The following is an 11,081-nucleotide window of genomic DNA, read 5'->3' as shown; positions in this document are numbered from 1 at the left end:
TAAAAAAATAAAATTGAAAAGTATTTTGTATTTGAGAATGAAATATATGAGAATATATAAGAACACTTGAAAACGGTTGCGTTGCCAAACGGACCCAACTCTGACTAGGATATTTAATTGCCTCCATGCCTACAGAACAAGATCCAAGACAACTAATACATCAGAGTTGTATGTTTAACATTTTCCTAAAAAATTCATAGCTCAGAGCTTCTAGCAGCCAAAAACTAGAAAGAATCACAGTTACTCTTTTCCCAGATAATTTTAATTAAGCATAATTATCAGGAAACACAAAAGGCACCAAAGCAATATGATATATTGGCATGAGAAGGTAATTATCAAGGATAATTCTTGTCATTAGCCACCATTCACTACCTCATACTCTACACTTTATAAAAAACACCCCAAACGCTATAAAAAAAAAATTGTTAAGTGTGAAATGTGAGAATGTATAATGACTGATGTATAGCAAAACTCAATTACCAAATGAATGTTCTCTCTCTTTTCTTTCCCACCCTTAAATGAAACAACGGTCAAGTTTTTGTCTGTGGCCAAGAGGGTCCACTGAAGTTTAGAGATTTGGCTGGTATAGTCACGGGAAATTGTTGCAGACGTCCACAACTCTGCAACACTATTAAGTCTCTCTCTCTCTTTTTCCTATGCATATTAGGCACAATCTTCTTCCTCAAGACATGAACATGTCTTCTAATTCCATGGTTCCTATCTCCTCCTTCCTCTCCTCCTCCTCCTCCTCCTCTTGTTCTACATCAATTGTTCCATCCAATGATTATGAAAGACCAGACATCAACTCCATACAGGTACTCGTTGTTTCAATCAATAATTACATCACTGAACTGTTAGGAAATGCTGAGGCTAGGAGTTCTCTACACTTGATATGCACCTCAAAGCTGAAATATCAAAAGCAGGAATTCTTCGAATTCAACGAGCAATCTGTACTGGCAAACTTTTACTGGGGCATTAACAGCATTGAATCTGCAATTCAAACAAAAATGCCGGAAGAGACAGATTCTCGACTGAGGAAGTCAGAACAAATGCTTCAGGTCCCAGCATTGCTTGATAAGCAACATTTCACGGCCGGAGTTCCAAACCGTCATTTGGTGTGTTGCTCCTACTTTTACCTCTCGGTAGTTAGTAACCTCCAAAAAGATGAGTGGCAGGCTGCTCTGCATTTCATCCAAGCGCTTTTGGTGTATCCAAAACTTGTTCGAACAGCATTGGCACCGGGACTTTGTGAAAGTATTATTCCTTCATGCACTGTAGATGAAAAGAAGGAAATTGTTAGAGAGAGAAGCTTGGGGTCTACATATCTCGTGGTGTCTGAAGAGGATGACTATAGTGACCAGATAAGGCAGATGGCAAGGAGCTACAAAGACTCGTTAATATATTATCAGGTCATGTCATACGGAGAGACTCCTCAGTGGCACTGTGGCTGCAGAGATATTCCATCCCGAGACAGTGAATCACAATATAAGACGTAAGTTCTTCCCTAAACCTCATCATAAAATTAACAGGGAAAGCCAAATACAACTCCATGACTGCTGCAACTCAGGATTTGAATGTTCAACTTGTATTTGAAAAAGAAGTTGGAATATTGTGAACAAGGAAAGGAGTTTGATTTTAGCATGAAATTATTTCTAATGAATGTCATTCTGCAAGAGCTAATTATGATTCACTACTCATGAGCAGGCATACAATACCTACCAGCTCTGAATCTTTGAGTTCAATTGATCAAGGACAACTCAGCGTGCGGAATTATTATAATGTAAGCCATCGCTTACTTTTTGTCACCATTGTTATTTCATTATTTCAGATGCTCTTTTAAGTATTTGCAAGTAGGATTTCCCATATGTACTCTGCAGATGCTTCATACTAAAAACAAGAGAATTGTATACACTACCCACAAAGTAAACCGATATTATTGGCACACTGCATTGACTAAATTTTTTTCATTTAATTTATATGATATGAAACTAGATTTTGTATGATGTTAAAACTTGGTGTAGTATGAGAAGGTGCATCCGCTTGATCCTCACGATGTAATAGATCAAATGGTGGAAAAACCTAAGGCATCTACCGAAGTTCCAGAGTTTGAAGGCCATAGAAATCCAAGTATCAGATGCCTAAAGGAGTCAGTGCAGGAGTCACAGTCAGATGCAACTGCTTCAGTAAGTTCATGGTACGATGATTCATTCTACGACAGTGACATGGAGGTAATTGTTCACAAGACAATAATATTGCCAAGGATTTTGTTGTTAAGAAGGCAAACTTAAATAAGGATGCCTCTTTCTGTATAATTGAGGAACTAATGTTTGCAAAATACTTTTGCATCTCTTTATGAATCAGGCAGACATGGATGGAACTAAATGCTCAGGAAGAGTCCCAACAATAAATGCTGATGACCGACAACCAGAAGTTTGTGATCAGTTCAGTACACTATCACAATAACATATACCATTTTCTTTTATATTTAGTACTAATGAAAACCTGATATCCATATCCAGACTATTTATTAAATTCATTGCACTGACCTGCACAGGAAGGTGCAGAGTCCTTGCTCAACATCAGAACCAGAACTTACAGCATTATCATTGCCATGCGCTCCCAAGAATCCAATGCCCAACATTGAAGCCATCGTTGAATTAAGCGCAACCATTATGCAAGATAGAGATAAAAAATCAAACACCATTTGGAATATCCATGCAGAGAAGGAATCAAATCAAAGGACATTAAATCCAAACAAATTCCTGTTCTTTGATCATATAGCATCTTCTACATCGCTGCAGAAACATAGGATCACCCTGACAAATTATCAAGGAAGTGCTGCCAGAGATATACAGAATTCAAGTAGCTGGAAAAGCTTCAATAAAGTTTGTTCACATTCTGGAAAAGACTCCACCAGTGAACTATTGGGGATATTTGAAAAGACAATTCCAAAGCTGTGTTTCTCCAGAGGATTAGGAAAAAGTGATGAAGATTATGCAGAGGAAGTTGCAAAATTTTACAAAATGTTGAACAATAAAACAGAAGTAAAATACTGTATGCTCAAGGATGTAATTCTGGATCAGCTGCTTGCAGGTATTTCAACTTCCAATGAGGAAAGAGTAATTAAGACATCGGTGTCTATACTCACAGCAATCATTTCAGCAAACAAGTCAGCTATCGAAGACATCAAGAAAAAAGGCTTACAGCTACATGTTTTGGCAAGTGCTCTAAAGCAAAACGTGCATGAGGCTGCAATTCTAATCTATCTAATAAATCCATCTCCTGGGGAGATCAAAACATTAGAAATATTACCAGCACTGGTGGAGGTCGTGTGCACCCCAGGCAGTTACAAGGGTGGGACGGCATCGCTTCTGCCGACACCTCCTGGAGCATCACTTAAGATTATTGAAGTATTAGTAACTGCATTTGATTACACGACAAATAACAAGCACTTGGCTGCAATCAATTCTCCTTGCATTATTTCCAGGCTCTTAGATGTAGCAAGAACTAATAATCTGAATGAGTTTCTCTCTTTGGCCACTATTCTTATAAAGTGCATGCAATTTGATGGGCAATGCAGAAAGTATATATTGCAATTTACTCCTGTGACTCGATTTATTCTGCCACTACAAAGTAACAACAATCATGACAAGTTCATAGCACTTGAGTTTTTTCATGAGATCCTTCGAATACCAAGGTATGAAAGATGATTTAACTTCATTAGTTTACCTGTTATTTTGTATTTGTTTTTTGGAGAAAAATGCAGTTAATTTACGTCTAGATATTTAGGTATATGAAACAGGAGTGCTGAATTTTAGAGAAACCAAATTTTGATCCATAAGTCTATGCAGCCAAATAAGATTTGGACATGGACTGAACTCTTTTTTTGTGGAGCATGTGGGCATAATTCTATCTGTGAACCAGTCTGCATGTACTTACTTGCATGTCATAGAGAATTGTATCTCATTCATTTGTAAGGATTATCTGTTAGAGACTTAATTGTATCTCATTCATTTGTAAGGACTATCTATTAGAGACTTAATTGTATCTCATTCATTTGTAAGGACAATCTGTTAGAAGCCTCTTTTTAGAGTTTCATGTCTAGTCTTCTGAAATTTATTTATCATTTTCTTCAGGTCATCAGCCATTAGCTTGTTGCAGAAAATACAAAAAGTAGGAAGCACCGATATTATGCACAAACTAATGGATTGTCTCCAACAGCTGCAACCCGAATACCAACTTTTGGCAGCAAATGTACTTCTTCAATTGGATACAATGGTAATTTTTATGATCATATAGGTCATAGTTGTCATTTCCTAGCTTACAGTACAGAATCACAACCAAAAATTGAACCAGGCAGTTAATGCATATAATATTGTCTTACTATCTTGCACTCTGCAGTTATAGTTATCAACTGACTAAGGCAGAATCCAAGGGCATAGATATTGCAGTTCTCTTGAACTGTTGCCAACTATAGCATGTATGATACACCCTTCATTAAACAGTTACATGTCTAGACAGAGTTTTGCAACCAAAAGTTTGGGGTATCACAAAGCTAATGTAACGGAGGCTTAGGTCACATATGAGCCCTATACTCTAAAAAGACTAGTCAATAGTACAATTAGAGCCCATTGGAATCATTATAAAGAGCAAAAACTTCTTCCTCCCAAGTAATATAGGATCCTATTCACCATCTATATACTTACTCAATATGGGGTATTACAATCTCCCCCCCTTAAATTCTTGATGTCCTCATCTGAGTATTCTATCATAGGAGTTCCAGACTTCTGGTTGGGATAGGCTCTGAGCATTTTGACCAAATATGATAAATTCCCTGTTTAGAGGTAATAATAAACTAGAAAAATACAAGAAGTTAGCAGATGTTGAAAATGATGGAGTGTGCCTTTTGTCACATAGATGCAAGGGAAACCAGCATCTAATATTTGCGTATAGTACTATATGTTTCCTTAAGATAAATTCAGAGGATTTATTGTTTCAAGACAAGAAGGCGAGATTCCGGAAAAATATATTACGAGTTCTCAATGAAGGGATCTAACAAATCAAAACTAATTTTATCAGCATGGCTACCCATTTTTCCAAGAAACAGATGATATATTTTCTTGCATTCAAACCGATCTGATGGGCCTTGTGATTATTGAATAATTAAACTGGAATTGGGCATGATAACTTTCAGGGGGTATAACTTTGTGGTACAAACATAAAGACTACTTATCATGCATTTCAACCTGACACTGTTGCTTCATAGCCTTGTTAGTATTGAGTTTGGTGTTTACTCCACGTCAGTTGATTGACTTTGAACCTCTAAAATAAGCTTTCATTAACCTAGTTAGGCAATGTATTTTGCAGAATAACTCACCTGGCAGAAGCGTGTTCAGAGAAGAGGCTATGCAGGTTGTTCTGAAGCACCTGGCATCTGAAGAAGGATCTTCTATGCAGCTATTATCTGCATACATCCTATCAAATCTTGGTGGAACATATGCTTGGACAGGGGAACCATATACAGTAGCTTGGTTGGTTAAAAAAACTGGGTTGGCATCTCCATATCACAGCAATTTGCTGAGAAATTTTAACTGGTTGGATAAAAGTCTGCAGGTAAGCTGTAATACAAATCTATGGTTTTCATGGTATCAGACAGGCCAACAAAGAAAAACTGCATGGACTTGCAGGATGCTTTCACAGACTCATGGTGCAGCAGGATTTCCAGAAGCATCATTAACATTGGGAATCCTATCTTCCACGCATTAGAGAAGGGGCTAAAGAGCAAGATAGGGATTGTATCCAGGGCTTGTCTAATAACCATTGCATGGCTTGGATGTGAAATAACAAAGAGCCCAGATAGCATACGATATTCTGCATGTGAGATTTTACTAAGTGGCATTGAGCAATTTTTGCATCCTGGATTGGAGCTTGAAGACAGGCTTCTAGCATGTCTGTGCATCTATAACTATGCTTCTGGCAAAGGTAATGCCCACACTTCAAAATATCTCTATGTAATATACACTTTACAGTAACAAAGAGCACAAAAAAGTATAAGATTGGACTCTGCTACCCATGCAAATTCATCCCATATAACCACTATGAAATTTGATGCAGTGGTTACACAAATGATTGCCAATAATTCTTCACTCATTCAGTGGTTCAGTGGTTTTCAGACAACTCATAATTTTTTTTTTTAAATAAATAGAACTTTCATTAATCAGAGACAAGTTCAGGCAGTACACCAGATTGAGTACAATCAGGAAACTTACTGTGTTGCGCTTCAAATACAAAAAATATAACATTGAGCTTTAAAGCACTTGCTGTAAGCATATTGAGAACTATACAGAACTCCATTCCACATTGCATTAGTAAAATACTTATTGCACATCATGACACGAACAGCTCATATGCTTATTAGATTCTAGGTTCCAAATGGCAGAATTCTACCTCATATGCTAAAGGTCAAAATGGAATAACTTCCCCATGGTCCAAATGCCCTCGAAATATAAATATATTTTAAAACACTGAAAATTAAGCTTTTTAACTTGTTGGCTGTGAAAATCTCTACAGTCAAGGACGCAGCCCTTGATCTGATTGGCTAGGTTCACCCTGCAAGCAGGTCAATAAATAGTTATATGCCATTTTACAGTTTGGCTGATTATATACATATAATCCATGTCTAATTTTCTTTACAGAATGGGGAGTAAGATTTTTTATTTTAGAAGTGCAATTTTCCTCATGCAAACCTTAGATGAATTCTCTTTCTGTAGGAATGCAAAAAGTAATTTATTTCTCCGAAGGAGTAAAGGAGTCACTAAGACGCCTTTCAAGCATAACCTGGATGGCAGAGGAATTGCACAAAGTAACCAACTATTACCAACCGAACAAATCAGTAAGTACTCATCAAGTGGCAGAATTAATCCTAGCTTACATGTAGGCCCTCTTTTTTATGTACCTTCCACTTCTTCTTCCTCTTCTTGTTCTAACTCAGAAGCAACCTAGCAATCAGTAAATTATTTCCAAATCAATATGCTCCAGATATTTGGATTTAGAAATACAGAGAGACAGAAGAAGCAGAATTTGAGCTGACAATTGATAGGGCTAAATGTTTTTGTTTTTAAAAGCAATATATATCATGTCCTTAACTCATGAATTATACTGGGAAAAAGATATCATCAAGTAGATGCAAGAATGCAACTAAGAACGCATCCTTTATTAGCTCACTCAACATGATGCCACCATTATGTCCAGTTTGTGTTTGCCATTTTGAGCAATTAGCATAAAAGATGCCCTAAAGTTAGTTGTCAATCATAAGCTGTATAATATTGACCTTCAATAATGGGTGTTGATTCACTGTGTTCCCAAAATCATCACAATTGCAAGAGCAGCGTATTTCTTGTGTTCACACACAAATCATGGAAGCGGGTCTCAAATGCAATGGAGCTGTATGTGCCCTCATCTACTACAAGGGACTGCTTTACAGTGGATACTCAGATGGTTCAATCAAGGTGAGGAATTATGTTTACCTACTTCTAATATGAAGACCATTACCTCACTTGAAATAGGGTTGTGAGGCCTTGGTGCTACCACAGAGTGTGGGAAATAAAAACAGGAGAAATATTAGGTTGGTAGAAATGCAAACAATGACATCCGCTGCCCTGAATAGGCGTGGGACATCAAGGGCCAATCAGCCATGCTTGTATGGAACATGAAGGAGCACAAGAAGGCAGTGACATGCTTTTCACTTTTTGAACCAGGAGATAGCCTTTTAAGTGGCTCTGTTGATAAAACCATCAGGGTATGGTAAATTTTTATTGCAGCAACCACTTACTTTCTTGAATGGGCTGCAGAAAATCGAACTGAATATCATTCACAATTGAATCTTCTACAGGTTTGGCAAATTATTCACAGAAAGTTGGAGTGCATGGAAGTAATAGCAGTGAAAGAACCGATTCAGCACATGGATGCATATGGTGAAATGATTTTTGTAGTTACTCATGGCCATGGATTGAAGGTAACACAAATTATGAACGTACAATAAGAAATATTCAGCTCAAACACCAAGACACTTGCATCCACATATAACACAGAGAAGCTAAAAGTTCAGAAATTTTGTAACAAATAAAGATCTTGTGATCATCACCAAGAACTAGAAAAAATAAATTAAATCTCTCAACACACAATAAATCAAGATTTTATCATAATTAATGGAGCACAAGAAAGTATAAAAAAAAGACTCATGTCAAACATTTTTAAAATGGCCATCCATGATCCAACTACGTCAAGATGTCATTTCTCCAGGTATTTGATGAATCAAGAACAGTCAAGGAGATTGGCAAGAACAAGAATGTGAAGTGCATGAGGGTGTTTCAGGAAAAGATTTACGTAGGCTGTACAAATTCAAGCATACAGGTTAGCTAAAAGGCCATGCATGTCAGAAATACAGGCATCAACTGAGACATAAGTGCTATGTCACTCTTTTTCAGGAGTTTTCTATTACAAACAACCGGAAACATGAAATTAAAGCACGGGCAAAGGGTTGGAAGAGCCAAAAAAAGCCCATCAATTCAATTGTCGCGTATAAAGATTGGCTTTATTGTGCTGGTGCAACTGTTGAAGGTTCAAGTTTTAAGGTAATATAGTATATACTCTACTTGTATCCCCATGTACTGGGAAAAGCCTTCCACTTAAATGGTCAAATGGCGTAGGAATGGAGAAGACAATGCAAACCCCAAATGTCAATAGCAACAGACAAAGGAGATCATGTGCTGGCGATGGGAGTAGTTGAAGACTTCATATACCTAAACTGCAGCTCATCGACACACTACATTCAGGTGATTAATTTATTCTCTCAAAAGAATGCCATAAATGACAGATTCTAGAATATTAAAAGTGGCTGCTCAACTTTTGAGTTCATATTCCTGTGGATTTTCCTGCAGTTTTCTTAAACTCTTAAATCATTAATTTTAATTTCTCATCATCTTTAAGAAATCTTTGATCTTTTATTAAGATTGTTCGGTATTATCATCTAAACCATTCAAGTTAAACCTAATAGATATGATGTTAAGAACTCTACCGTGAAGTTACTAAAGACATCATCATAAATAAGTTTCGAACTTCCAAGTATTCTGAAGAACCGACAAAAATTTTACTCTATTTAAGAAAAAACCTCTGAAATTCTGTATACATAACTACACAGAGTGACGTTTCAACTTAACAAGAATTTCAAAAGCTAAGGAAACGTCATTGAATTTTTACATACCTTGTGAAAAAATAGATCTGGTTGAGAGAGACACAGAAGAAGCTGGGGAGGATCTCAGCAGGCAGCAGGATAACAAGCCTCCTCACTGCCAATGACATGGTACTGTGTGGTACAGAGTCAGGGCTAATCAAGGTGTGCACGTTCGATTCGTATATAGTTTTAGCCGTTTCACTTTTTAATTTGGTTTGAACGATTTTCAACTTAACTCAGCCATCCCCATAAACAACAGGGCTGGATTCCGTTGTAGCAGAAGATTTGCAACACCAAAATTCAAATTTCACCAACCCATCAAGCATGCACTCTGTATAGAAGTGTGGATTTGATTTGTTGTTATTACAATGGGAAAAGCAAGTGTTAAATATATGTAGATCTCAAAGGGGAAGATCAGAACTATACTGTATCATTATTGATATTTCACAGAGAATGTAAGATATTAAGGGACTGGGGCTATGTATTGGTGCCAAATGTAACTTGTGAAAGAAAGAACAGATTAAGGTTGAAACAAGCAATATGAAGAGACTTGAAGAGTTTGAATGTAACACGGGGTTGATGGAATGTTTTGAAACGAGGAAGATGACAGGGAGAGTATTGTTCTACTCTTTATGTGTGGGTTTTATTTGTTTTTGGATTAAAAGAGTTATCGGATCAAAATTTCTTATGTTAGATCTTTATGGCCTAAGGAGAGATATATGGCACCGTTTAGATACTGAGTTGAAGTGAGATAGGATGATTTTATATAAAAGTTAAAAGTTGAATAAAATATTATTTTAAGATTTGAAAAAGTTAAATTATTTATTATATTTTATATAAAAATTTAAAAAAATTATAATAATGAGATAAGATGAAACTATTTCTATATCTAAACAGAACTAATCACGTAAAATATGTTATAATATTTATTAAATATGTAACGATGTAAAATATATTTTATATGTCTATCTCTTTTTCATTTTAAGTAACGGTAGATATCCTAATTTGATAAAAAAGATATGACTTGTTATGACTTGTTTGGATGTAAATTTTGTTTTAAATTGTTTTAAATCAAGACTAAAATATTTAAAGATTATTTTTGAGTGGTCTTCTTTGAAAAGGGTGGGGTCAACAAAAAGTTAGAAAATGCTAGTTCCCGCCATGTCTCACAAGGTGCTCCTAGTGTATTTTGGATTTTTTTTAAATAATTAAAAAAAAAAGTTACTGCTAATAATTTTTGTATGTTTAAAAACACTTTAGGAGGCAACTAGCATCATTCCAAAAGTATATTTGGATTAATAAGATATGTTCTTATTTATTTTTTTAAATCAACATACAAAAATTTTATTAATTAGCAAACATTACAAACTTTGTCACTCACAACAGCATTAGATATTGAAGATGGAACTTCTTCCATCCATCCATCCTCTAGCCATGTCAAGAGATGGAGCAAGTTGTGCATATTCATGAGCAACAAGCTTCTCTAAAAACAGATGACTCTCCACCCTGGCCTTCCATTCAGCATGTGTTGTGTATACACAACAAGCTGCCCATGCAAAGGCCAATCCTCCTGTACTATTTGTCGCTCGAATGAGAGTCTTGGCATCACCTTCAAACTCTATCCTTTGGAATCCAAGATCAGCACATAGTTCCATAGCTCTCCTCAAGGCATTGGCTTCAGCTGCATAAGGTACTAAAAGATGATTGTATCACGCACACATTGAGACCAGAGGTTCACCCTTTGAGTCTCTCACTAAAATTCCAAAACCCACCTTTTTATTTTTCTCATCCACTGCTACATCCCAATTAGCCTTCACCTAGCTGTCCAGGTTTCTTCCATCTGGCCATA

General features: G+C 36.3%; 1 protein-coding gene across 3 annotated transcripts; it reads left to right on the top strand.

Moving 5' to 3' along the window:
- The first annotated feature begins 393 nt into the window (after window positions 1-393).
- On the top strand, window positions 394-9,858 carry LOC108994822 (putative E3 ubiquitin-protein ligase LIN). 3 transcript variants are annotated; one of them, XM_035683408.1, is made up of 18 exons: window positions 410-815; window positions 924-1,492; window positions 1,705-1,780; window positions 2,022-2,228; window positions 2,362-2,441; window positions 2,555-3,697; window positions 4,137-4,278; window positions 5,368-5,613; window positions 5,688-5,982; window positions 6,771-6,892; window positions 7,389-7,508; window positions 7,667-7,798; window positions 7,892-8,014; window positions 8,302-8,412; window positions 8,487-8,633; window positions 8,709-8,834; window positions 9,278-9,394; window positions 9,492-9,858. In XM_035683408.1, the coding sequence occupies exons 1-18, from the start codon at window positions 657-659 to the stop codon at window positions 9,507-9,509; spliced, it is 3,933 nt and encodes a 1,310-aa protein (XP_035539301.1). In that variant the 5' UTR covers window positions 410-656; the 3' UTR covers window positions 9,510-9,858. The 3 variants fall into 3 exon arrangements, with proteins under 3 accessions (XP_035539302.1, XP_018825749.1, XP_035539301.1); XM_018970204.2 differs by having other exon boundaries at window positions 409-1,492; XM_035683409.1 differs by lacking the exons at window positions 7,892-8,014; window positions 8,302-8,412; window positions 8,487-8,633; ... (1 more) ...; window positions 9,278-9,394; window positions 9,492-9,858 and having other exon boundaries at window positions 394-1,492; window positions 7,384-7,508; window positions 7,667-7,797.
- Window positions 9,859-11,081: the final 1,223 nt, after the last annotated feature.

The sequence above is a fragment of the Juglans regia genome, chromosome 12 (assembly GCF_001411555.2).
Source record: "Juglans regia cultivar Chandler chromosome 12, Walnut 2.0, whole genome shotgun sequence".
NCBI classification, from domain to species: Eukaryota; Viridiplantae; Streptophyta; class Magnoliopsida; order Fagales; family Juglandaceae; genus Juglans; species Juglans regia.
Note: the sequence above shows the minus strand (reverse complement) of the source record. Positions and strands in the feature narration are given on the sequence as shown.